General features: G+C 33.0%; 2 protein-coding genes across 2 annotated transcripts; both read left to right on the forward strand.

Annotated features, from left to right (window-relative positions):
- The first annotated feature begins 1 nt into the window (after position 1).
- On the forward strand, positions 2–8,513 carry LOC101261793 (protein yippee-like). Its single transcript, XM_004235197.5, has 5 exons — positions 2–3,240; positions 6,809–6,852; positions 7,877–7,985; positions 8,070–8,125; positions 8,213–8,513. The coding sequence occupies exons 1-5, from the start codon at positions 3,145–3,147 to the stop codon at positions 8,295–8,297; spliced, it is 390 nt and encodes a 129-aa protein (XP_004235245.1). The 5' UTR covers positions 2–3,144; the 3' UTR covers positions 8,298–8,513.
- Positions 8,514–11,529: 3,016 nt separating this feature from the next.
- LOC101262294 (putative GPI-anchored protein pfl2) lies at positions 11,530–19,255 on the forward strand. The gene is made up of 5 exons (XM_004235199.5): positions 11,530–12,076; positions 12,314–12,425; positions 15,012–15,126; positions 17,426–18,499; positions 18,698–19,255. Exons 1-5 carry the CDS (start codon positions 11,893–11,895, stop codon positions 18,965–18,967), a joined length of 1,755 nt encoding a protein of 584 aa, XP_004235247.1. The 5' UTR covers positions 11,530–11,892; the 3' UTR covers positions 18,968–19,255.
- Positions 19,256–27,680: the final 8,425 nt, after the last annotated feature.

Genomic DNA, 27,680 nt, shown 5'->3' on the forward strand with positions numbered 1-27,680 from the left:
TTTCATTTTTGGTGTCTCCTCCCTATTGTTTTTTTAAAAATAAATAGAAATAGTTATGCAAGGCCAATTTGTGTGCTATTCGAAAAAATTCGATTATTTCACTATCTCAGATAAAAATAAACCATATAGTAAGTTTCGGTTCATTTATTTCTCCATTAAGTTGCTTTCTTAGTCTATTATATAAAATTTATTATAAAATGAGAATTGCTAATTTATATGATTGTGGCAATCAAAAATTCAAGATTGTCGTTCCGTCAATAGATAAGTCAATTCCTCGCTAATTCAATAATTGGAGAAAAAAAAGAGAAGAAAAAAATAATTTAAGATTCAAAATAAGTATTGAATCCAAATTGAATTATTTTTAAAAAATTGTAATTTGACTATATAAGAATATCTTTTAAAAAGCGAGGACACATAGATTGGTTTGAATTTGGTAACTCATTCAACTTCTTTGCCTGACAATGTCATTGTACCTGCCTTATGTATTATGTTGTTGAGCCAGTCTTATAGTGTACGTCTTTTTTATAATATAACTATCTTATTTTAAATTGACATACACACTTTTTATTAGAGTAGTCTTTATGCTTAAAATTGTATTATGCTATCCAGACAGGAGCATACTTGTTTGAAGGATGCATTGTATTTGGGTAAGTGTGTGAGTGTCTTGTTAGTTGTTCTAGAACGAATAAGGATTCAAGTGTGGGGTGATGAAATTGGATGAACTCACACCATTTTTCGCTATGTTTCATATACATTTGAGCGTTAGTTTGAGTATTTAGCTTGATACTTTTTATTTTTACAGGCGGATTCAGAGTTTGTCCAGAGCATCATTGAATTTCCTCGGCAAAAAATATATTGTATATTTAAGATATTTTTTAAGAATATTTATGTTTATATATTGATTTTAAACCTCCTAAATGTAAAAATGAAGGTTGGTTTAATGGTTGAGAGGTTCAAAACTCATCTTGAGTTTCCAAGATTGAATCTTAGGCACTACTCTTGTTTTTCAAACCTCCTTGAAAATTCTGAATTTGCTACGATTTATTTTAACTTGGTTACATAATTTAAGCTTATCGAAGGTGTTTTGTGTTACGTAGGCAAAAAAACTTTGACAATATTGACCAAGTATAAAACAAAAATTGGATAAAACTTATTTTTTTAGGTTTTTGACGTTGTGAACCTAAAGAGCAAAGTAGTACTAAAACCTAAAGGTAAATGCAAGAGCAAAATTAATTAAGTAGTGTTAATTGTGTAGTGTATCTCTAGCCCAAACACCAAAATTTTACACCAAATTTGGTGTAATCAACTCCAATCTACTGCAGCAAATTTTACACCAAAAAAGAACTTTTCTCTCACTTTATTATTATATGATTATAAATTTTACATCAAAAAAGAACAATTCTCTCTCTTCATTATTATTATATTATTTCTTATTTTATTTATATTTTCTTATTTCATAAAACAAATTCTTTTTAAAACATTCACCATATATGATTCATATTATTTTCTTTTATAAGTTTGATATAAAATTATGTTGTAACATAATTTTTTAAATAATATAAATTGCTAGCAAATATTATAGATTATACATAATAATGGATAATACAAATAAAAATTAAATCATTAATTAAATACAATTAAATAAATATTACATAATTGAAAAATATTTTAAATTATACAAAAATATTCAATTTTATACATAAATATTCTGGTGCTCCCATTAATGCTCTATTAATGCATTATGTATTTCAAAATTAGTTTTTTGTCCTTTATTTTTTTTATATTGAGCTAAAAATTGTTGAAATAATTTTCATCTATTATCATTTCTACGGTTGGAGTTGGACCCTGCGACGCATCTTAAATTAGTGCATTAAGATCACGTCATCCTTAATTTTATTATTTGTTTAAAAATTTATATGTTTACATTTTTAATTTTTGTGAAAGTTAATTATAGTTTATATAATTTATAGTAGAATTAACATAATTTTTTTTAAAAAAGTCATATATAGAAAAAATAATTTATAAAAAAGCTAAATTTATATTTAAAATTAATATTATGAAAATATTACATAAACATAATTAAATATATAAGAGATTTAAATAAAATATACAATTTATATAATGTTTAATTAAAAGTTTGTATAGTAAAATAATATTATAATATTCAAAAAATTATTTGGCGTGATGAATAGTGTCACACCAAATTTGGTGTAACATTATGCACATACCCTTTTGTGTGAAAATTGGTGTGGATTGAAGCTCAAAACACCAAAATTTACATCAAATATAGGATTTGGTGTTAGATTGGAGATATTCTTATAGTTATAGTCTAATATAATGGTTATATATAAAAAAAATTATTTGATATTTAATTATATATGACTAAAAGTCAAAATACTTCATTTATTTTAAAAAGTAATGACCTCCTTTCCTTTTTACTCCATTTAAAAATAAATGACCCTTTTCTATTTTTGGTAACATTTTAATTTATACTTTCACATGACATATTTAAGACGACAAAATTAAAAGACAATTTTGTACATTTGACATGTCTCTAGTTTAAAAGTACTAGATTTAAAAGTCTCTTTTATTTTCTTAAACTCCGCGTTAAGTTAAAATAAATCATTTTTTGTGAAACGAAAGAAGTAGTAATTTATATTCTTAATGGTTATCAGTTAATTCAATAACTCAATATTAAGAAATCGATAACCCAATAAATATTTTTTACAAAATCAATAAATAATCGTTAACCCAATAACTCATCAATAATAAATTAATAACATTTTTTATTCGATTTTTATATAGCCCTAATGATAAGGATATTTATATTAAAAATTTAAAGTACAGATAGCAAGAATAAATTTTTTCATAATAATAATATTTATATTCCTTTCACATAATATAATATAAGGATATCTTTTTATCTTTTCTAATTTTTTAAATGGACTAAAATTAAATGGACAAAAAAGGAAAAAAAGCAAGTAGCATTAAATTATTGAGAGTCCTCCCTCATCCATTGAATCCTTTCCCTTTCTTGACATTACTTGCTAACTTCCAGCCAAAACATAAACTATTACCCCTTTTTGGATAACTCATATTTTTTATTTGGTTCTTCAATTTTTGTTGTGATCTCAAAAATCTTTGATGGGGAGATTATTTGTGTTGACTCTTGAAGGGAAGATGTATAGCTGCAAGCACTGTGGAACTCATCTTGCCCTTTCTGAAAACATTGTTTCCAAGGTTTAACTCCATCTTTTTCTTTGTTATTGTGATTTTTTGAAATTTAATTTTGATTTTGATTTATTTCGTTGTAAAAATACAATCTTTGGCTTGATCTGTGGTTTCGGTCAAAGAAGTTGTTAGGAATTGTTGTTGGTCTTTTTAAGTAAATTTAGATGTATATAAAAATTGGCTACTTTAAATCAGCTATGTGAGTGAAGAAGGTCTCAGATTGAGTAATTTTGCCCTAAAAGGAGATGATTTCTGTAGAATCAAGGAGTTTGGTTTCTCCCCATTAGCCTAGTTGTTCCTTGTGACTTTAGTTTTATTCATTAGCATTCAAAGAACAGAACACCCAAAACAAATTAGGAACTTCATCATTTTGGAAAATGAGAAGATGGTGAACGGCAACGTAACAAGGTTTCGTCTGAACTGTTTAGTGCTCGTTTAATCAGTAATCTTGACTGGCTACAAAGACACTTGCAATTAATTACATCCAAGAATGTGCACTTATTTTTGGACAATAGTGAGGCAGACATGAAAAGAACTCATAAGGTTTGGGTTAGAGCCGACCCTATGTTAAGAGAATAGAATATTAGTTGTCCTATTTACTTAATTTTCTAGAGTTAATATTTCATAAGGTTAACTTTAAGAATTTATCTAGTAAAGTCATTAAAGTTTGTTTTTTATCAATAAAATCACTCAACTTACATATTTATATCAATAAAATCACTCAACTAGATTTATTATTAAATTAAATATATGACATTATTTTTATTGATTCAGATATAACTAGACCCAAATTTATTTATAATTCCACTCATTAGTCAAATTAAAAACTTTTTTTTGTTAATTTACAACCTATTGAATTCCAAACCCCTCAGTTCATATGGTCTTCCCAGAGCAGTACGGTCAGCTAAAGCACCAAAAAAGTTTGGTATATATAGCTTCTGCTATATCAAGTATTTCCACTATTCAATTATGCCGAATTTGATACACTGAGTTTGTTGTTATTGTTGTAGCAGTACTATGGTTGTCTATAGTAAAACTATCAGTACACTCGATTTTCAGTTTCTTCAATTTTCTAGTAAGCTGAGCTTCCAATTCAGTAACTTTTGATTTTGATTCATTGATATATGATACAACATCTAATAACAATGAAGCTTTGTCCATTTTGGTAACATGAGGCACAACTGAACGCCATTAAGTAGAATCTATGGTTTAACTTCTCCCTCCTCTGTCTCTCTGCTTCAACGTGCGTTAACGGTGTTTCATGTTTTGCCCCTGGTTTTCTCCCTCTCTTCTTTGGTGTTTTCTTCTCCACTGGCTTCTCCACTAGTACTTGACAATCGGAATCTGAATCATTGTTATAGTTTTAGTTTCAGTTTCCTCTGTTTTCGGGTTTTTACTGCAATTGTTGATGATGTATTTTGTTCTAAACAAGTCACAATATCAATATCAGCATTTGGAGAGAAAATGGACTGAACTTGTTGAATCAAAACCCAATTTTCTTTAATTAGTTGATTTGAACCCAATTCAAGAACCCCATTCGAAGTTGGAATACAAACAAAAGTTCAATGATTTTATTGATACAAACAATTAAGTTGAGTGTTTTATTAATACAAAATAAAGTTTAGTAACTTTACTAGATAGATTCTCAAAATTGAGTGACCTTTTGTGATATTAACTCTAGTTTATCACTAAGGGCACCAGTGAAGAGTTCAAGAAGCTCCTTTGTGTCTTCATAGATGATGTAATTTTTATTACTTTATAAATCAACGCCGAACAAACAACAGTTTCTAAAAAAGAAAAAGGCCAAATCAATCATATAAAAAATAGTTATTTACTGCTGATAGCATACCATACAAAATAGCTACCTTTTCAGTTTAAGGGTGTGTTTGGTATGAAGGAAAATGTTTTCCTGAAAAAAAGTAAATATTTGACTTATTTTCTCATGTATGTTTGGTTGGTTAGTAGAAAATATTTTAGTGTTTAGTTTTAGTGAAAAATGTTTTTGAAAAATATTTTTTATTTTTTACTAGAGTAGAAAATAATTTTTGAAGTTAATTTTTTTTTTTCAAAAAAATAAACTTAAATTTTTTTTCGTGGTGGGGGCTGTAGAGGCTAGTGGGGTGGGGGTCGAGGGTAAGGGTGAAAAAATAAATTTTTTAAGTTGAAAATATTTTTAAAAAACAAACTTAAATTATTTTTTTGGGATGGGGTATGGTAGGGGGTGGGTGGATCGAGGATAGAGGTGAAAAAATGAAATTTTAAAGTTAGAAAATATTTTTTTAAAAATAAACTTAAATTTTTTTAGGGGTAGGGGGGCTGGTAGGGTGGGGTGGGTAAGGTGAGTTTGGAAGAGAGTTTTGAAAAATATTTTTCTTAAATTTTTAAGGAAAGCCATTTTCCTTAAATTTGAGGAAACTGAATTGATTTTCCAAAACATTTGTCCCAACCAAACATGAGAAAATTGAAAAACATTTTCCGGGAAATGATTTCCTTCTACCAAACACACCCTAAAATTTCTGTCCTTTGTTTTTCCCGCATCATGGGTTAATATCTCCAATGCAAGTGACAATTGCCTAATCTAAGAGAGGTTAATGCAAAGGATATTTAAGTAGAAATTGGTGTAGTTGAACAACTAAATTAAAATATTTACTGGAGTGTAATTAAATAAAGATTTCATTGAGAAAAGCCCCCCAAAACATTCCAATCTTCGAATGACATGGACACACGTGGAGAACACAATATTGGAGTGAATATATTCTCAGTAGGATAGGAGACAAGTTGTCATAACTTCGTGCCGGCAAACCCTCAATTGTGTTTTTTCGCACTAAAAACCATGTCAATTGGGCAATCATCTCTTCACTCAGTTTGGCTCACAAACAGGACCCTTAGGGGTTGTTTTGGTTTGTTAATAGTTATTGCATCAGCACATTTAGAATTTTAGGAAAGATGACTTTTTGGTTTACATCCTATTTCTAGATATATTTGATTTAGTGAACAAAATTGAAAGATACAAAGGCACAATTTATTAATATTTTGATTTTATAATAGATAAAATTGGATAAAGTTAATTTATTTTCAAATTTTAACTTTAGAGGAGTTGATTGTTGAGTCTGATAGTTGGAGTATACTTGATTGGCATTTTCCATTTGTTCCATGCTTGTGGCTTCAATATGTCGAACTATTATTGTTATGCCCAGTCCATTGATCAGGTCTTGGGACTGATCTATTTTCTATATTTTGATCAATTTGGTGCTTGCTCGGTCACTTTATTTTGCTCAATTTCATTGTAATGTGCATTCATGACTTTCTGTGTTATGTAAGTTCAGTCTGTCCTATGAAGAATTCCATACGACTTTTATAGCATAAAATCGCAGCACATTTTCTAGTGTTGGAGCTTTAAAACTACTGTTTCTTAGAAAATTCAAATGCTTATGAATCGAGTGAAATATTGATTGTGCAATTAATTCTATTGAAGTTTATGTTACGTTCTTGTTTCAGCCCCTAAATAATGTATGTAGTCATTCTGAGTCATGAAGTTTATCTAACTCTTATGTTTTCCTTCTGATCTTTCCTTCAGTCTTTCCACTGCAGACATGGTAAGGCTTATCTCTTCAGTAAAGTGTAAGTCTCTTTGATTCTGCACATTCAATCATCAGATATGTTTGTGACATTTTCACATGTCCAATCTTTAACTTGCAGCATGAAAATCACAAGTGCAACTCACAACTTATGTTGGGTTTATTCTTGTTAGAGTATGAATTACCATTCATTTCCTCTGATTGTTGTTAAGGTTTTCTTGGCATTGACGGGGACATGAGTTATTTGTAGCTTGATTAGATGAACAATGATATTGCTAAGGTCAAGCTTATCCATCTCTGGTGCAGAAAGATGTAAAAGGCTACCATATAAATCCTCTTATTTGACTTCCACCCCTTCTTTTACTGCTGTTAAACTAGAAAGTGAAAAAACATGAAATATTGAAGAACTCATTCTGGTAGAAGTGAGCCAAATTTTTCATGATTTGAAATGAAATAAGGTTTCAAAAGTTGAGTGCAACTGAAGTATGTGTAAATTATTTTGCTTTTACTCTACTTGTGTCACATGGCTCTCAGTAGCTTTGATTTTGTTATTAGCTCCGAGTCATTATCGTTATGGAAGGTTATAACTCATAACCAACCCAGAATATTTGAGCGCACATGAAAAGTTTTAAACAAGTTAGGCTATACCTTGTAGGTTTAGTTTGTTAAAGACATGGTACTTATTTGTATATCTTCATACTTTTGGGTCATTGACTATAAAATTAGCACCAAAATTTGATCTGTTGGAATCACTGTAGAACCTAGTGGGGATTTTACCTGACTATTATATCGTGTACTTTAAGTGTATTTTGCAGTAGTACAAATATCATCATCAATATATAGAATAAATTCTTACTTGACTTGGGTTATTTTCCACTTGGTAGCAGCATTACAACAGTTACATGGCTGAATTACATATATTATGCTCAACATGATTGCTATCCTGTTCAAGAGTTCTGCTCTTCTCAAATCCCTTCATTTCATTTTATCATTTAGCACAAACATACAAAAGGATAAAGCACATTGTAGTTCTGTATATTCTATATGCCTTCTGTTTCTTTTGACAGGGTGAATGTCACTTCTGGCGAGGTAGAAAATAGAATGATGATGACTGGTATGCACACTGTGGCAGACATTTTCTGCGTCTGTTGTGGGTCGATTGTTGGATGGAAATATGTGAGTATGGAGTGATGAAATGCTAGACATTGTCGTTTGGCAGTTGCTAGAAGTTTTAGATCCTAATATAACAATATTTTTCAGGAGACCGCCCATGAGAAGAGCCAAAAGTACAAAGAAGGAAAATCAGTGCTTGAGCGGTCAGTTGATTACTTCAGTTTTCTTTAGAATTGAGTTAGGAACATATCATAAGTCCTCACTAAGGTACTTTCTTTTATACTCAACAGGTTTAAGATTTCTGGCCCTGATGGAAGCCATTACTGGGCTAGTCATGAAACTCATGTTGCAGGAAGTGATGCTGATGATGCTTGATCACCATACAGAACAAAAATTTCTATCCCAAAATGTACATTCTTTAACCAACCGCCCCATTGATTCTTTATGGACCATTGGATTCTTGAATAGCTGCTTCAACTTCTTTAAGCTTGTCCTCCATCGTGTATGATAATATGGAAGCAGCCATATGCTGTTGTAAACTAACATGACCATCTGTCTGTATATGTTTGCAAGGACAAGACATTACTAGTAGCAACCACTGTGCTTTCATTGCTTCGATCTTTCCATAGTCGTTTTGTAGCTGTATAGAGTTATGCAGGTATTAGTCACGCTGGACATGAATTTTTGAAATAAAACCAAGACTATAAATTGATTTTCGTGTACTTTGCTCTTTTCATAACCATCACATATCCTCCCTGAATGACTCTCATATACCAGTTAGGTCTACCTGTTCAGAAAATAAGAGATCTTCCATAGAGCCCCAATATTTTGATCAAGGCAGTTGCCTGGCAACAACAGAAGCTTAAAAAATCAGCAGTGAGGAAACATCTAAGACAATACACCGCACTTTACCCCCATCATCACATCAAAACTTGGTAGAGTTCATGCAGTGAAGTATGGTATTAAGTTTTGTCCAAATGAAAACAGAATGATGTCCAAACTAGCTTAACATTTTTGTTCGACAATCATGGCTTTGTTGTTTTATTAACAAAAATATGAAAAGGAAAACTCTCCTTCAACAAAGTTCCACCAGATAACAACTATTTGGCTACAATTAAGATTATTCAGCAGTTGCGTAATGACCTATTTCGTCATTATAGTTGTTTAGGGCTATAGTACCCTTGTGTAAATCTCAGTGGGTCAAGAATCTGGAAATGGAAAATCGAGTATGAAAATATGCTAGTGTTTCACTATAGCAGACACTTTCTTTGTAATAACGAGATCGCTATTTCAATCTCATTAACTTCTGTTGAGCAGTTCATATGTTCAAAGAATCAATTTTATTAGGTTTCTAGGTTCTCCCACATTCATAATTAAGGCTATATTAGAAGACAAAATTAAACGGACTAGAATTGAAAATCATTCATAATGAACCTATCGAACATGTGGTGCCATCAAAATAATTACCCTAGGTTTCAATGCATAAAATCCTTTGAAGGACATACCTTTCAATTCTGGGAGGAACTCAAATTATGGAAAAAATGAGTGAACAAAAGCATTTACCTCAAGAGATAACTTGAAAAAAAATCTCCTCTAGGTTCTCTGATAAGATATTTTACATTATGACTAAGTATGGACGAAAACTAACATAACAATGTGAGTTTCTATTTTCAGACCTTCGCTCTAGCGGAACTTTGCAACTTCGTTATGATCATGCAAACTTTCGATTTGATAGAATTGTCTTTAAATAATTGATTAGACCTTCTAAAAAGGTAGAACTATGTGAGTTGAATATTGAAGACCTTCGTTTAAAAAAGAAGATGGTTAATATGTTCGTATTTCGAGAATTAATGTTCCTAAGGGAAAATAATATAACATCCTGGGTTTAAGATTGGACATCTCATATTGAAAACTTACAAAGAATGAGTCTAAGCTAGCGTTTGGCCATAGATTTCCAAATATTCTTGGCAAATATTATTTGAGTGAAAATTTGGGTGAAATTTCACCATGTGTTTGGCCATAAAATTTGGAAAATATATTTCACCTTTTTAGAAAAATATGATTTATACACACAAGTTTTAAAAACTATCAAAACTAACTAAAAGTTTGTATTACAAGTCAATTGAATGTTAGTTACAACAATAACAAATAATGTCCATGACACTGAAGCAATGTGGTAATTTGGAGTGAGTGCAACAAGAATTATTCCATACATCATGAAGTAGATAAAGTACATGACTTTGTTACCTAAAGCCAATTTTTAATAATTTTCATCAACAATCATATCATTATTTAATATTCACTAAATATTTCATCACTATTTTGGTGTTCACGTAAAAAATGATGTAATACAACGCAAGCAACTACTAGAGAGGGTGTTTTTGTAAAAGATAAAAGATTGGGGTAAAATTTTAATTTTTAAAATATCCCAAATAATTATATTTGGCCCAAATACTAGAAAAAACTAGTATTTGGAAATTTGAGATATTTACCAAAAATGTTTGCCAAATAATGACAAATTATATGGACAAACATTATTTGTCAAATTTTTCCCAAATATTATTTGGAAAATTTATGGCCAAACGGGCCCTAACATGGTAGCTTTATTCTAAGAGGAAAAAAAGGACAATTGCAGGCTACAACCTTTTAATTTTAACCTCAAAACACATAGGATCAATAAAGAAAGTAGAAATACTTTTTTGTATTGGTGTATAAATAGAACAAACCAAAATTAAAAAAGAAGAAGAAGTTAGGGTGATGTTGTATTTATTTTATATTTATTATTTTGAAAAATATCAAAAGTATTTTTAGATTATGTGAAACTAAATAAAAATATTGGTGTCATATCATAATGTACTAAATAAAAATGTCAGTGTCTCATCGTTAAAAAATTGATTAAAAAAATATCTCTATTATTATTTAATGTGTCAAAAATATCTTCCGCACACATATTTTTTTCCTAATGATAATTTTTTTTTTAAAATAGGAAATACTTAAGCATCTACTTCAATTCGAAAAAGATTAAAAGTAATTTTTTTTTATTTTATCAAATTATTTTACTGTTATCTAAATAAAAATTTATGATAGATTTATTATAATTTGTATCTATATGATATATATTATCAGTTAAAAAGAAATATGTAATTATTATATTTTAATTATTAAAATAAGATAATGAAGAAGAATTTTTTTTATTTCCTATTTTATTTTTAGTGGTAACTTTTAAGAAAAAAATTGGGTTCTTTAATAGTAATATTTTTATTAAAAATATAATATGTTCAAAAAGAAAAAAATATTAATGGACTTATTAAAAGGTGTATTATTAACTTATTCTTAAATAACAATAAAAACATTTTCAAATCAAACAATTACGATAAAAATATTTTTAGATAAAATTATTAAATTATTATATTTTAGTTCAGTCATGTAGTTTAATAGTGTTTTAATTCTTTTTTATAAATTAGGATAGAATAAAACAATTTAAGCAACGAATCAACAAAATTATTAAGATTTTTAAAGTAAATTGGAATATTCCTTAAAAAAAAAAAGAGAGTAAAAATGTAAGCAAGGGAATGAAACATCACATCTCAATTAATCGTCTTAAGTTGGCCTATGAATAATAAATACTTATGTGAAGAAAAATAAAACCGAAAAAAAAGAAGAGGCAAGTCTTCAGTCTTGTAAACCGAAAACGTCTCTCAAAAAAATTCAAGTTTCAAATAAACACTGCTCCCCACGACACACACTCTCTCTCTCTTCCTTCTTCAAAATCTTCCCTCTCATACACCTTAATTCCATTTCTTCTACTAATTTATGTATCCACTGGCTGTTTCATTAGTCTGCAAATGTTAAGTTTGGCTTCATTTTCAGCTCATTCAATCTGTTGGTTTGGTATTTTGACTGTGAAGAGCTAGGGTTTTTGGAGCTGATTTGTTGATGGATTAAGGAGTTTAAGCGCTTGTTTTTTGCAATGAATAGAAGTTTTAGAGCTGAGGAGTCGTTGTCTGGGACGGGGCAGAGGCAGAGACAGCCTCTAATGGGGAGTATTAGGAGTTCAGATGAGGAACTATCATTGTTTCTAGAAATGCGAAGAAGGGAAAACGACAGAAATAATAATCGATTTCTTCAAAAATCCGACGAATTTGATCCCCTTGGTAAGTTTTTTTTTTCTTCAATTTGTTGACCTTTTTTGTTCAAATGGAGAGCATAAAGAAAAATTTTCAAAGTTGAAGTTGGATTTTTGAAGGTGCATTTCAACTTCAAGTTCCAAAAGTAGTTTTAGTCTTTTGGACATCCTATAAATGTGTCCAACTAGTGAGGAAGTTGTGATTTCTGCTTCTTAACCTTAAGTTTATATATGTATTTTTTATTTCAATTATATCTTATTGCAGGATCAAAAAGTGGTAGTTCACCTGCATTTAATATTGCACCAGCTGCACCCCTGCGGAAGACTCGTACTGATGAGTTCCTTAATGCTGACAATGATAAAACGGATTACGACTGGTAATTTGTTTCTTCTTCTCCTTTCCGAGTATGTGATTTTCTGAGTTGTTTAATTGTTTGTTTTAGCTGCTTAGGTTGATTTTCGACATCATAAGTTTCTTTATCCAATTTAATCTTTTCCATTACGTAGTTTATAAATTCCTTTAGGAAAATATTGATGAGTTGATTTCTTAGATGGTCACCGTTTCTTCTTTATTCCAATTTTCTTCAACAAAGAAAGTGAGTATTGATCTTTTTAGAATTCTGAAGGACATTGATCTTTCGCCTTGCTTTAAGGATATATCTCTTTTCTTAGACTCCATAAGGAGAGAATACACCACTTGGGTGGAAGGGGAGTCCAAGTTTTATTTTACATGGACGTGGCTTCAAAAGGGATGCTTCTTTTGATAATATAATAGAAAATTTACCTTGTTAATTTTTTGGCAATGTCATTTTTCTCTGTGCTTTCACACTGAAAGGTGGAGATAATAACTATTAGTTGAGTGACTATCTGGGAAATCAACTCAAATATTGATGCACAAGTTTGCTCGAATTATCTTAACTACACAAGTTTTCTGAGATAACAGACTTTTGGGCATCCCAATGACAAAAAACAGAAATTTTAAAGCTACAGGACACAAACAAGCATGATAAGAATATGTGTAATCTAATTTTGTTATATAGGATTTATATACTAAGTAATGAAACATTTAGAACTACTACTCATCGTATATGGCATTTCATTGATTATGTTGGTTCCAATGTAGCAAACGATAGATTCAAGTCATTCAACTTTGTTAAAGATTATAAACATTGAACATCTAACTTGATTCATAGTGCCAAGAAACATAAAATACCAAGCTAAAAATCTAGCTGGAAGTTCCTCCTTCTCTTAATTGAGGACTCTGTCGATTAATAGGAGCTCGAAGATTTGGTAGGTCATATGTTTCATTTATCATTAAAGACTTGGTTGGCGTTTGGCCATGTGTCACCATATCATGATATGGTATCGTGAGATGAAATCACGTTTGGACATGCGATTTTACGTTGATTCTTTCTCATGAGTATCATGAGATGTGATTCCATATTCTCCAAAAACCATATATGAGAATTTCATATCTTGTGATATATTTAATACAAAATTGATCCACAAGCTTATATTTTGTTAAAACAACCCACATCTATATCTACTAACCATTTATTTCATATGTAATCATTATTTTTTATAATTTATTATTCTCACCGACATAAAATTTATCATTCTCACCAACATATAGTCACTTTAACTCACACCAACCGATTGTTGAGTAATAAATTTATTCTCTTCATTTACTCCAATACCTAATTTATTACTTCTAAGTTCTATCGTTTTGTATTTATTACAATTAGTCATATCTATTTGAACAACAGAGCAGATCAAATAGATGTAGTGAAAATTATCATAGCTTGTGTAGTGTTACATAGTTATTTGCGAGAATACCAAAGGAATGATGAAATATTTATGGTATATGAGCATGAAAATATAGTTGCAGATGATATTGACCAACAAATGACTCAAAGTAACAATGTTAGTTCTTCTTCTCGGTCACGTGATCGAAAAATGGAAGTTCAACGTGAGAAATGTCCGCACTATGTGGGAATATTATGTTAAAGACTAGTACACTACAATTTATGTTCAATTCTTTTTATTGAATTAAAATTAGATGGAACGGTTACTTACGTGGAGAACAACTAGCTTTGTAATAATTTATTATGCGATTTTATAATTTTTTGTTTGGTATGATTGAATAAACAATTGAGACTTTTTTAATAGTTTTACAACTTGTGAGATTTTTATGTTTATGAGAAAATATACAACACAAAAATTTGATATTGCATGTCCAAATAAAATTCCAATTTCATCTCATAATTCTATATTATGATATCATATCATGATACCATATTGCATGGCCAAACGGGCCCTTAATAAATCCTTTTAAAATTCTTGTTATGCACCCTGAGGATAAGCAGAAAATTATGAGATAATGCCCTACTTGTGTCTAGTTGACTGATACAGGTGTCCAAAAGTCTACTGAACTCTTTAAATGTTGAAGGCTAGGTGTTTGACATGTGACACTCAAGACTCCAAATACAATTTATATGTGCATCTTAAACTTTGATGTCATACTTCTCCAGGTAGTATTCTTAATACATGCTAGCTACATGCTAGCTGAATTAAATTTCTTGATGTTACAAGGGAGATAGCTAAAAGGGCTGAGGATGCAAATTTTAAGTGATAAAATATAAGGATGTTAAAAGCAAGTTTTAATTCAAATATCATGAACAGTGAGAAGAACACGTTAGTTTGTAGATGTATTTGCATTCTGCACAATTTAAGTACAAAAATTAATGGCTGCCATATATCAAAACTAGCACTCAAATAAATAAAGGGAGTAGGGTGATGATCCCCTTTCTGTAAAGTTGAAAAGCAGAACAGAAAAGGGCTTCTTTGCACCTCTGATGTTGAATTAATTTGTTGATTCATGAATCAGATTCCCCAGACATTCTTTTAAAATCCTTTATGAAGTTCTGTATGCTTTATTATGAGATGTTATTTTTCTGTTTCAGGCTTCTAACACCTCCAGGCACTCCTCTTTTTCCTTCTCTAGAGATGGAATCACGTAAAACTATGATGAGTCAGCTGGGAACTTCTAGAGCTCACCCCACTGCATTGACATCTAGAGTAAGAATATGTATATTCTACTGTTACATTCTCTGTTTGCTGAAATACGTTTTGTGTAATTGGAAATTAGCATATTTTCACTTTTGTTATGTTTAACACTGGAAATATTGACCATCTGTGTAATATGAAAGTATTTCACCCCATATCCAGCCACCAGAGGGATGTGGAGATTTCAAGGAACCTAAAAGGATATTTTTTTTTAAAAAAACAAGAAGACCCTGACAGTTTATTTAGTTCAGAATGCGTGCACATGATGACTCCATTGTTTAGTCAAATGCTATTAACAGAAGCCCTCTGCTGAATTTGAGGATTATTTTAGTTTTTGAATGTTGATGTATAATGTACATCTTCTCCCATGCTTAGTTCAGGTGACAAAGGCCGAGGAACTTGTGACCTAGATCTAGGTTTGAGCTCTACACCATGTGAACTAGCCTAACATTTAATTGGAGATTAGTAGAGGGCGGGACCCATTATCCCCAGACTTCGAATGCTGCAGTTGGTCCAAATGGTTGACTGTAGATGTATACAGTTATCAGAAAGAAAAAGTATGCCATACATTTCTTTTGTGATGCTTCTTGTGGGATATTATGAGTACCCAATCTCTTAGATATCAACCATTTGGAAAACTTTAACTCCTACAAAAATTTGAGGCCTATGATTTCTTTATCCTAGTAAGGATGCATTAGCTAGCACATGCTCTTATGATGGGTGTTTGTGATCAGTGTGAGTTGGTTTTTTCTTAAAGATTCTCCTGAGTAATTATAATAATCAGATTTATTGATATTCCTAGTATTACTAAATGTTATCACACATTTAATCATTATCCAATTTGATGGAATTGTTTAATCTTGAAGAGAATCTTCTATAATTATGCATATTTGGTGTTTTTCTTGGTTTTATGCCGTCATTTATAACTTGTTCTTGGACAATAATAGAAGGAAACGATGAGGAAAAACACCAATGGACAAAGTTTTGTAAGATTAACCAATATGTCACCATTTAAAAGTTTATATGACGAAAACACCAACTTGTAACTTGCATTTATTTGAAAACCCATAATTTACATTGAACTAAGTAATGAAAGGTAAGTTCCATCGAGCGGTTGTTAAACCAGCTATCTTGTATTGGTTGGAGTGTTGGTCAGTCAAGAACTCGCATAGAAGATGAAGGTATCATAAATGAGGATGCTTAAATGGATGTGTGGCACATTAGAAGAGACAAGATTAGAAACGAAGATATATGAGGCCAAGTAGGAGTAGCTTCAATGGTGGACAAGATGCGGGAAACAAGGCCAAGATGATTTGAGCATTCGAAGAGAGGAACACAAATGCCCTAGTGAAGAGTGCGAGAGGTTGGCAGTGATATGTTTGAGGAATGTTAGAGGTAGATCGTGGAAGAATTGGGGAGATGTGATCATACAATAGATGAAACATCTTTAACTCAATCAGGACATGATTTTAAATACGATGGCATGGAGGTCGAGGATCAGGGTAGATGGCTAGTAGGTAGTTGAGTATTTTCTTCTCTTCCTCGTGGTAGAGAGGGTTTCTAGTCTGGAGTATTACTGGTATTATCCCACCGTCCCAATTTGACACAAAGTTTAAGAAAAAAAGGAAGGATTTTGAAACTTGTAGTTTAAAGCAAACCTTAGATATTTGTGTGATGGTAAATCAATTCGTTAGGGGTAAAAGAGAAACTTTAAAGTTGTTATTTCTAATAATAGAAAATTGACATTCTTTTGAGGACACGCTAAAAATTAAAGTTTCACATAACTTGGGACAAAGGGAGTATTATTTTGCTAGCATTACCTTGTTCTTTTCTTTTATTTCTATGATTGTTTCTTTTACTTTTGTTATCTCTAATAATTTTACTGGCAATGTTTTTCTTTTTTCAATATTTTCATGATTTCATCAGAGCTCTTTACTCTTGCATTTCTTTCAACCCATGTTCTGAAAATCGATTTTCTTGAGCCAAGGGTCTTTTGAACCTCTCTACCCATCAGAAATAAGGGTAAAGTCTGTGTACACCCCACCCTTCCGAAATCCCACTCGTGGGACTATATCGGGTATGTTATTGTTTGTAAGTATACTAAAGAAAGATTAGAGAAAGTGTAGTTAAATATATCTAGACACCAATTTAATTGAAGACAATGTAGAACTTTGCTTATTACTGTGACTAGATAAATATGTGAAGTGCAAATAGTGAAGCTTTCTGCCTGGCAGTCATAACCTGACGTGTGTATCACAGTTTTGAGTTATTTTCTTGGATTTGTATCTGTAATTTGCTACCTTTGGTACAGTTAACAAATTCTCTCCCAGAGGCCACCTCAAGAAGCAACTTAGCATCTAGACAGCTAGCTTCCTCTCCTGGATTAAACACGTCAAGTTCTAGTCTTCGAAGACCATCTTCTTCAGGTGGATCAAGACCATCTTCTTCAGGTGGATCAAGACCTTCAACTCCTACTGGAAGACCGACATTGAGCTCATCTAGATCCACCTCCACCTCAGCATCTAGATCCACATCTGCTGCAGCAACCAAAGCAATGGCATCCACTGCAACCTCTAGATCAATGTCAACCACGACAACATCTAGACCATCAAGATCTGCAACACCTACTTCTCGGGCCACCATGCCTTCTGCAAAATCCACTGTTCCTCCAAGATCTTCAACACCTATTGCAAGATCAAGTGCACGGTCCTCAACACCAACAAGCAGGGCCTCAGTTACTGGATCAAAGTCCACATCAAGGGCAGCAACTCCAACTCGTCGAGCAACTTCAGTGTCAAGTACAACAAATACAACTGTTCCTCCAGTTAAACCTGTGTCTTCCCCTTCGGGTACCAGGTCAGCTACAACGGCATCACGAAACCCTGCAGCCTCACGTGCTAGTTCTCCAACTGTAAAACCCAGACCATGGAAGCCTTCAGATATACCAGGGTTCTCCCTTGATGCTCCACCCAATTTAAGGACATCACTACCTGACAGGCCAATTTCAGCTACTAGGGGCAGACCTGGAGCAGCTAGTGTCAGGTCTTCATCTGTTGAGCCAGCTTCAAATGGAAGGGTTAGACGACAGTCATGCTCTCCAGCAAGAGGACGTCCTCCTAATGGTGTTATGCATAGCAGTGGAAGCTCTGTTCCTGTCCCATCCATGAGCCGACTTCATGCTAAAGCCAAGGACAATGTAAGCCCTGGCACGGTTGGGACCAAAATGGTTGAAAGGGTGATAAATATGCGGAAGCTGGTTCCTCCAAAACAAGATGACAAACATTCTCCACACAGTAACTTATCTGCAAAGTCTTCGTCACCTGATAGCTCAGGTTTTGGAAGATCATTATCAAAGAAATCCTTGGATATGGCTATTAGGCATATGGTATATACATTCTTTTCACATTCCTATGCTAATTGAATAGTGTTCTACCATAGATCAAAGGCATAAGTATATTTTCAAAAACTGATTGGAGTAGCAATATTTGTGTTGTTTTTTATAGCTCTAAGTCTGTCTTGTTGGCCTTCTTGTTCTCTTATCCTTTTTGGATTTGCTTAACTGTGAGACATTGCTCTTGGACAGGATATAAGGCAGAGAGTCTCGGGTAATCTGCGTCCCTTGATGACTAATATTCCAGCATCCTCTATGTACAGTGTGAGATCAGGGCCGCCTACTAGAGGCAGGACAAGCAGGTCAATTAGCGTGCCTGACTCCCCACTTGCCACGAGCAGTAATGCTAGTTCTGAAGTGAGTGTAAGTAACAACGTTGTGTGCATTGATGGAAGTGAAATTGATGAAGACATTAGCAGTGATAAAGGTGCTCGATCACCTGCCAGTGTGCGTGGGAGGTGATGATTGGCTTTCATCTGCATGATACTTTCTATGTTTTGGATCGGTGCCAGTTTCAGAGTTTTGGCACCTGAATATGATTGTTTCCCAGGGAGAACTGACTGATTTGTTTCACCTGACTATGTAAAGATTGATGCATTGTCTAGCTGTATTTTGAATCATTGTATTATTAGTCCTGTTAATGCCAATTCCTCGTTTTTGTTCATGAACAATGTGACGTATATGAGATTAGAATGTCTAAACATCTTGTGATGAGAAATGTGACATATATGACATTTTTCTTTCTTAGAACATTTAATTTACTTTTCAAACAGATAATACATGCGTCGAAATGTCGATTTGTTGTTCCTTCAAGTCATGTTAGGGTGAGATGCAGTGAACTTTTTTCTCCTCCATTATATCAAGAAAGATAAAAGGCCATGAGTTCATCTGTTTTGATATGGATGCTTGTTAATTTTGAGTTCTCTATGCAGAATCCATGGGGGGTATGCCCACTTTGATGAGTTCCCTAAGCTATTACAGAGAGATTAGAAAGAGAGGAGAATTGTTTTATTGAATATGAAAAGATTGTGTCATTACAATTGGTGCTTAGTACATATAGGTCCAGCTAATCTTCTTCTAGAAGGTTCTATCTAACTACCTTCATAACCAACTGTAATTATGTCAACTACATCATAATGACACTTAAATCAATTAACAGAAATAAGGAACATGTTATTTCAAAACACCCCCTCAAGCTGTAGGGTGGAAAACATCTAGAACCCCAAGCTTGGACAGAAGGAAGTGATGTTGTGCCACTGCAAGACCTTTGGTAAGTAAGTTAGCCAATTGTAGAGTAGTTGACAATGTGCACGTTTAATCACCCTTGAAAATTTTCCCTCACGAAACGACAATCAATCTCAATGTGTTTTGTACGTTCATGAAACATGAGATATGAAGCTATTTGTATTGCGGCTTTGTTATCACAGAACATCTCTACAAGAGTAGAAACTTGATCCCAATATCTTGTGAAAACCCAACCAACTAAATGACTTCAAACACAACTGCAATCATGCTTCTATATTTAGATTCTGCTGAGTTGCGACTAATTGTGTGTTGTTTCTTTGATTTCCAAGAGATTAATGAACCTCCTTGTGTGGGGGAAGGCTGCCCAGTCTAATCACAGTAGGTACTCAACTTTAGTTCAGAACCTTTCTTCATGAAAACACCCAATCTAGGAGTGTTTGAGACATCCACCTACCTAGAGTGTTGTATCCCAATGAGACTTTTTGGGTTGTTGCATGAACTGACTTAGCAGTTGCACAACAAAACAAATATCAGGTGTGGTTATAGTCAGGTAGATTAGGTTCCCAACTAGTCTTTGATAAGCAGAAATATCTTCTAATAAAGGGTCGTCAGTCACATTGCCTAGATGATCATCATAGGCTACGCTTGTGAGCTTAATATTGGCTTCAAATGGTATGGGAGCTGGTTTGGATTCACTCAAACCAACATCATAAATGACTTCTAACGTATACTTACTTTGATTTATTAAGGCTCCATGTTTGGATCTCATGACTTCTATCCCTAGGAAATAAATAAGTAGTCCTAGGTCCTTGATTGTGAACTTGCTATGGAGATATTGTTGTGCTGCATACATGAGGTCTTGGTTGTTTCCAGTAATGAGAAGGTTATCTACATAAATGAGAACAATTACAACATTTGATCCTTGCTTCTTGGTAAACAATGAATGATCATGAAAGCTTTATTTGTAATTGTCAGCCAAGAGGGCTGATGTGAGCTTAATATTCCATTGTCTTGAAGCTTGTTTAAGTCCATACAAAGACTTCAAGAGCTTGCACACTCTGGTCTCCCCCGTCTATGGAAACCCTGAGGCAAATCCATATAGACAACTTCATCCAAGTCTCCTTGAAGGAAAGCATTGTTATTCTTACAATAACTTATATTTATGAAGTTAATGAACAGAAACAGAAACAAAAATAAGATGAAGCAGAAAATAATATAGAATACAAGAATTATCTGAGTCCACAGAAACTACTGTGTGTCCTTAAGAAATTTAATCCCCTCACTGTACCCAAGGTTATGGATTAATTTCTCCCAAGATAAAACGGATTAAACCTGTTAAAGAAATAGCGGTACCTCAAACTTCTTTAACTTCAACGAACTTAAGAACAACAACAAGTCACACAGACTCAGTCGATCGACACTTTGATTTTATTTGAGAGAAAAATAAATGCAGAGAAAGAAAATTTTTTCAGTGATTAAAAAATCAAAAATTGACTTCCTTTTATAGCCATTTTCAGCAAGGAACATGTCTGTTCAGTGAAATCTGTTCAGACCCATTTTATCCAGAAAGTTGTGTCTTTTGGAAAAAATAACAACTTTTTTGAAAAATTGTGTCTGTTAGGAAAATAACTATTTTTTGGAAAGTAACGACTTTTTGGAAAAGTAACGACTTTTCGAAATGTTACTGTTACCCGCAAATTTGTAAGAGATAATCTTAACAGGATTTATTTGATTTAACAAAAATTGATTAAATAAATTTTGTCCAAAAAAAATATCAATCAATCACATCATTTGCCAAATCCAAATCCAAATCCAAATCCAAAGAAATGACTTTTCATTTGCACTTTGCAAATGACTTTTCATTTTCTCTCCAAAGTAGTTCCCTCACTTTTGATATTCTCTCTTTTCTTTTCCCATTCACACTTGCTAAAACCCAACAATCCCCCACATGAATGGGGAAGGCTATTGTTAAAACATATGCATGAAAAAACTTGTGTATCTTGTAGGTAAAGGTTAATCGCATCTGGATAAGTAGGTTTCCCTTTAAACTTTCCATAGTGAACATATATCGGATATACTCGGTCAATCGGTAGATTTGATATCTTTGAACCGTCGAGCTTTGGTGTATACCTAGACAACATATGTCACACAATCAACCCTTGAACTGTTCTTAGTTCTCATTGTTTTGTTCGTTTCAGCCATGAACACATCTTGGATAGTAAGTGCTTAAAAAACTGGCCTTACCGGATTCTCCTTGAAGCGGCTTACGCTTCACACTTACATAGGTGATTTCTAAATGTGTTATCCCATAGATACACCATTTGATATTCCCTGTATCAAACTTAGAAACCATTAAAAAGTCCTTATGTCTTTATCCTGGTTACTAAACATTGTCTCATCATGAGAATGAACCATAAAATAATAATAATATTTTTTTTTCTTTGACAATGTTGAACCGTCATCAATGACTTTGTTTTATCTCCTTGTACCTAGATCTTGGGATCTCCAGTCTTTTAGGTAGAGTTACCGCCACGATGACTTGTTCTCAGCCATAGTCCCATTCCCGTCGATGATTTCTCAACTCCCTCTCTATCTAGGCCTTTTGTAAGTGGATCCGACACATTATCTTTTGACTTCACATAGTTAATTGTGATAATTCCACTAGAGAGTAGTTGTCTCACAGAGTTATGTCTTCGTCTTATGTGACGAGACTTGCCGTTATACATAATGCTTCCAGCCCTTCCTATTGCAGTTGACTATCACAATGTATGCATATAGGGGCCATTGGTTTGGGCCAAAATGGAATATCTTCTAAGAAATTCCGGAGCCATTCAGCTTCTTCACCTGCCTTGTCTAAAGCAATGAATTCAGACTCCATTGTAGAGCGAGCTATACATGTTTGTTTGGATGATTTCCAAGATATTGCTCCTCCACCAATAGTAAAAACGTATCCACTTGTGGATTTTGTTTCAGTTGACCCAGTAATCCAATTTGCATCACTATATCCTTTAAAAAAGGCTGGATATCTGTTGTAATGTAAAGCATAGTTTTGAGTGTCATCTAAGTATCCCAAAACTCTCTTCATTGCTAACCAATGATTATGATTAGGATTACTTGTGTATCGACTCAGTTTACTGATAGCGCAAGCTATGTCTAGTCGTGTACAATTCATGACATACATTAAGCTTCCCAATACGCTAGCATAGTCCAATTGAGACTGACTTTCGCCTTTATTCTTTGCAAGATGAAGATTTACATCAATTGGAGTCTTTGCCCTTTTATAATTCAAAAATTTGAATTTTTCAAGTATCTTTTGAATATAATGAGTTTGAGACGATGCTAGACCGTTAGGAGTTTTAAGAATTTTAATTCCTAATATCACATCAGCAACTCCTAAATCTTTCATATCAAACTTACTAGCAAGCATACGCTTTGTAGCTTTTATATTAGCAATGTCTTTGCTCATTATAAGCATATCATCTACATATAGGCATAAAATAACTTCCTGATTTGGAGTATCTTTAATGTAAACACATTTATCACATTCATTGATCTTAAATACATTTCACAACATGGTTTGATCAAACTTTGCATGCCATTGTTTTGGTGCTTGTTTTAGCCCATAAAGTGACTTAATAAGTTTGCACACTTTCTTTTCTTTACCAGGAACTACAAAACCCTCAGGCTGTTCTATGTATCCCAAAGTTCTTTTGAGGTTTTTGCATTGCTGTACACATTGTACAGATCATCTTGCAGACCACTCAAAATATAATTTTCACACAAAAAATCTGACTGTGTCCATGCTTCTGTTACCAAGAATCGTTCATCAACCGGAGTTTCATCTAACATAACAGGAACATTCTGATTGATGAACTTCTGTAGACTGAACGTAGTGAGATAGAAGAACATCTTTTGCTGCCATCTCTTAAAGTCGACTCCAGAAAACTTTGCAGGTTTCTCAGCCGGTGCTAAGACAGCATTTGAACGATTATGTGCAACCGTTGTTGTTGCACCACTTACTGTTCCAGCATTTGTTTGACTTGAATTAGTCATTTTTTCTCAAACTTCAACGAACTTAAGAACAACAACAAGTCACACAGACTCGGTCGATCGACACTTTGATTTTATTTGAGAGAAAAATAAATGCAGAGAAAGAAAATTTTTTCAGTGATTAAAAAATCAAAAATTGACTTCCTTTTATAGCCATTTTCAGCAAGGAACATGTCTGTTCAGTGAAATCTGTTCAGACCCATTTTATCCAGAAAGTTGTGTCTTTTGGAAAAAATAACAACTTTTTTGAAAAATTGTGTCTGTTAGGAAAATAACTATTTTTTGGAAAGTAACGACTTTTCGGAAAAGTAATGACTTTTCGGAATGTTACTGTTACCCGCAAATTTATAAGAGATAATATTAACAGGATTTATTTGATTTAACAAAAATTGATTAAATAAATTTTGTCCAAAAAAATTATCAATCAATCACATCATTTGCCAAATCTAAATCCAAATCCAAAGAAATGACTTTTCATTTGCACTTTGCAAATGACTTTTCATTTTCTCTCCAAAGTAGTTCCTTCACTTTTGATATTCTCTCTTTTCTTTTCCCATTCACACTTGCTAAAACCCAACAAGCATTACTGACCTCCATGTAAAAAAGATCCCATTCCTTAGATGCATCACCACTGATAACCTGACTGAATCTATATTGGCTATCAGAAAAAAGTCTCTTGATAGTCTAAACCTTATTTTTTAGTATAGGCTTTAGCTACAAGCTTTGCTTTAAATTTGTCAACCTTGCCATTAGGTTTGTATTTGATCTTATCCATGTAGCACCTATAGTTTTCTGACCAGCAGATAAAGTCAACTCCCAAATATGATTAGCTTCTAGAGCATCTATCTCCTGTTGCATTGCATGAATCCATATAGGGTTTTGAGAAGCCATTTTGAAGGAGGTTGGTTCAGTGGGAATGGACACATTTGCCAAATACATCTGATAAGTTGGGGATAAATGATAACAAGAAACATGTTGAGAGATGGGTTAGGGTCCATATTGGAGATCTGGTTGCCCTGACTAGTTTGTTGTGATTAGAAACAATAGAGACGCAGTCTAGCATCCTGCACTTCTGTATCTACTAACGAAGGACCATGCAGTTCTTATGCAACCAGAGTAGTATCATGCACCTTATCAGGAAGTAAAGTAGGATCTGGCAAGGTGTCATTTTGTATGTTTTTGGCCAAGTTAGGCAAAGGCTGAGGTTGATCTTCAACATCTAATGTACTAGGAACATTAGTAGTGATTAAATATTTTATAGGATGATACCGGACATGTCTGAATTTGATGTAACATCTATCTTAAAAGGAAAAATGTCACGACCAGAGAGCACCCCCAAGTCGTGATACGACGTACTCGACCTCTCGGAGGTCTTGTACAAGTCTCTTAGCATTCTTTCATCGTATATATATGAAAAATAGTGAGAAATTAAAACTTCTAATAATATAATCAAACTCTTTTATAGAAACATAAGAAATAACTAACTCTCAACTAAGTAATCTTAAACACAAGTCAATAACATAGGATCATGACTCTTTCATCAATTTGAAAAGAAACTCATAGTCTATTACAAAGTCTTTTAGAAAAGGAAACTAAAACATAACCCATGTCCTCGAACATATGAGGACATACCAATCTTGAGATAATGCTACTTCCCAAGCTTCAATTTCTAAGAGAATCCTCACTTGCCACCTACACTTGTAGACATAGAAATTGAATACACTAAGTATGATGAAGATGCAAGAAAACCATGCAAATAGGGAAATTTACTTTAAGATATGCTTTCATGCTATTTTGATAGAAACATTCATCATAGGTGTTCAATAGACATAACCCAATTCAACAATCACATTTAAGACATATTCCACATTCACAAAGTAAGTCTTTTCATCACCTTAGACCCTCTACCTAAGGTTTACTCTAAGACTCACCTAAGTAAGACATGAAGAGTAAGCACACCTAAGTGATCCTCAAAGCTACCCTAGATAAGGACTTTTCATTGTAACTTTCCTTTACCAAGTCAACATTATTTAGTCTAGCCATTGAAGAGACAACAAATCAATTAAGGGACTTCACATAATGGTCTTGGAAGACCTAGGGAACTCATCCTAGCACCTTCAAAGCCTACTTGTGTCAAGTGTAGATAGCGTCTAATTCCACTACCTACACATTGTAGAACTTCTCCAATACTAGAATGCACACCTCGTATGATGAAATTAGACATTAACCGACATATACCACACTAGCTAGGTATGGAATCCAGTGTCATAAAACTCACACCGTCGAAGGTGTTCTACTTACCAAGGGTAGAACTAGGACACATCCCATGTTGGCACATGGTTAATGGGTATCAAAGGCTTCTTTGTACTCTAGTTTCATCTCAAGTAGAGCTACTACCACAAGTATATCCACTCGGTGCTTTGCTTTGTTCTCATAGAGTAATTTCATTCACGTATTAGTATTTTAGAAGGTACCATTTCTAAGTCCCACCAACTCAAAATACTATTACCAAGAAGGGATCCACTAGGGTCTACCGATAAGGGTCTATTTTGGATAGCTCTTATGACTTCCTTAAAGATGGTCGCATGTCGTTCTAGCCAACCTATCTTTAAGTCCATCATTCCACTCAAGAAACAGGCCCCATATAGGTCTATTCCTTCATGGCTCCTTATTAACCTTCTTCTCATATTCAAGGTTTCACATTCTTAACCTTCTTTTCCTATTCAAGGTCTTTACTTTCTTAAACTTTTTTTCTTATTCAAGGTCTTACATTCACTTAGGGTTCTAGACTCATCAAGAAGGGGCACCATGCTTAGGTCTACCGGTTCAAGACATACTCTCAACACCTCATTTAATCATTCAACGAAGGGCACCAACTTAGGTCTAACGATCCTAGACTTTCATTCATACTCTCATTCAATACAATTCAAGTACCAAGTAGGGACAACTATTCTACGAACACAAGATACAACATCATTCAACAAGGGCTCTCCCTAGTCCTTCATTATCATATATCAACAAATAGAGAGGCAATACATTCAATCATATCATCATAACACCCACACATGATCATATAGACATCACATGGGCACCTTCACCTTATACATTCATTCATATTCTATATCAAGATAATACCATAATTCACATAATGATATCGACAAGGCCATGTTGATAACAAATATAACAATTAAACACCGCCACCATAAGTGAATCATACCAGTCAATGACAATTCAATATCAATTCTATACTAAACAAAGGAATTAGGTCAACTCACCACCTTCGAATAACTATAATCATCATTCCTTATCTTTTCCAATACAATTCACACAACAAGAGATCTTACCAATATCAATGTATATAAGACTAGGCCAACAATTCATCTATATCAATGATCCAAAAAAATCAATATAGATATCAATACTATAAGACAATCTAAGAACAATTTCAATGATGATCAACACATAATTTAGTAGCCCGTAACAATCTACGCATGAGTTAAATACAATTAAGTCATAATCAATTCACCCACTTTAGAGACAAAAAATAGGAATTCAAGAAATACATGGGTTCATGGTTATCTTAAAACATTCAGTTAACATTGATCAATTCATAAAATATCAATTAAATCTTTATATGCAAGAACCCATGCTTAGAATTCAAAATAGGATTTTAAGGTTTTGGAAAACCTTTGAAAAGCCTTTGGAATTATCTCCTTAAATGGAAGAAGAATTAAGGATGAATCACTATACCTTTATTGAATAAATCCTATAAAATTGATGGGGAAATCAATGAAGAACTTCAATCCTAGCTTCACCTTGAGTTCAAGCTTTAATGGAGTCTAGAGAATTTATTTTGGTCTTGGGATTTTGATTTGGAAAA

The sequence above is a fragment of the Solanum lycopersicum genome, chromosome 3, assembly GCF_036512215.1.
Source record: "Solanum lycopersicum chromosome 3, SLM_r2.1".
NCBI classification, from domain to species: Eukaryota; Viridiplantae; Streptophyta; class Magnoliopsida; order Solanales; family Solanaceae; genus Solanum; species Solanum lycopersicum.

Bases quoted from the DNA above. Each gene is read 5' to 3' on its own strand.
- LOC101261793 (XM_004235197.5), top strand. From the start codon at position 3,145: ATGGGGAGATTATTTGTGTTGACTCTTGAAGGGAAGATGTATAGCTGC. The intron at 3,241-6,808 runs GTTTAACTCCAT...TCTTTCCTTCAG, and splicing joins CTGAAAACATTGTTTCCAAG to TCTTTCCACTGCAGACATGG. The intron at 7,986-8,069 runs GTGAGTATGGAG...AATATTTTTCAG, and splicing joins CGATTGTTGGATGGAAATAT to GAGACCGCCCATGAGAAGAG.
- LOC101262294 (XM_004235199.5), top strand. From the start codon at position 11,893: ATGAATAGAAGTTTTAGAGCTGAGGAGTCGTTGTCTGGGACGGGGCAG. The intron at 12,077-12,313 runs GTAAGTTTTTTT...ATCTTATTGCAG, and splicing joins CGACGAATTTGATCCCCTTG to GATCAAAAAGTGGTAGTTCA. The intron at 15,127-17,425 runs GTAAGAATATGT...CCTTTGGTACAG, and splicing joins CCACTGCATTGACATCTAGA to TTAACAAATTCTCTCCCAGA.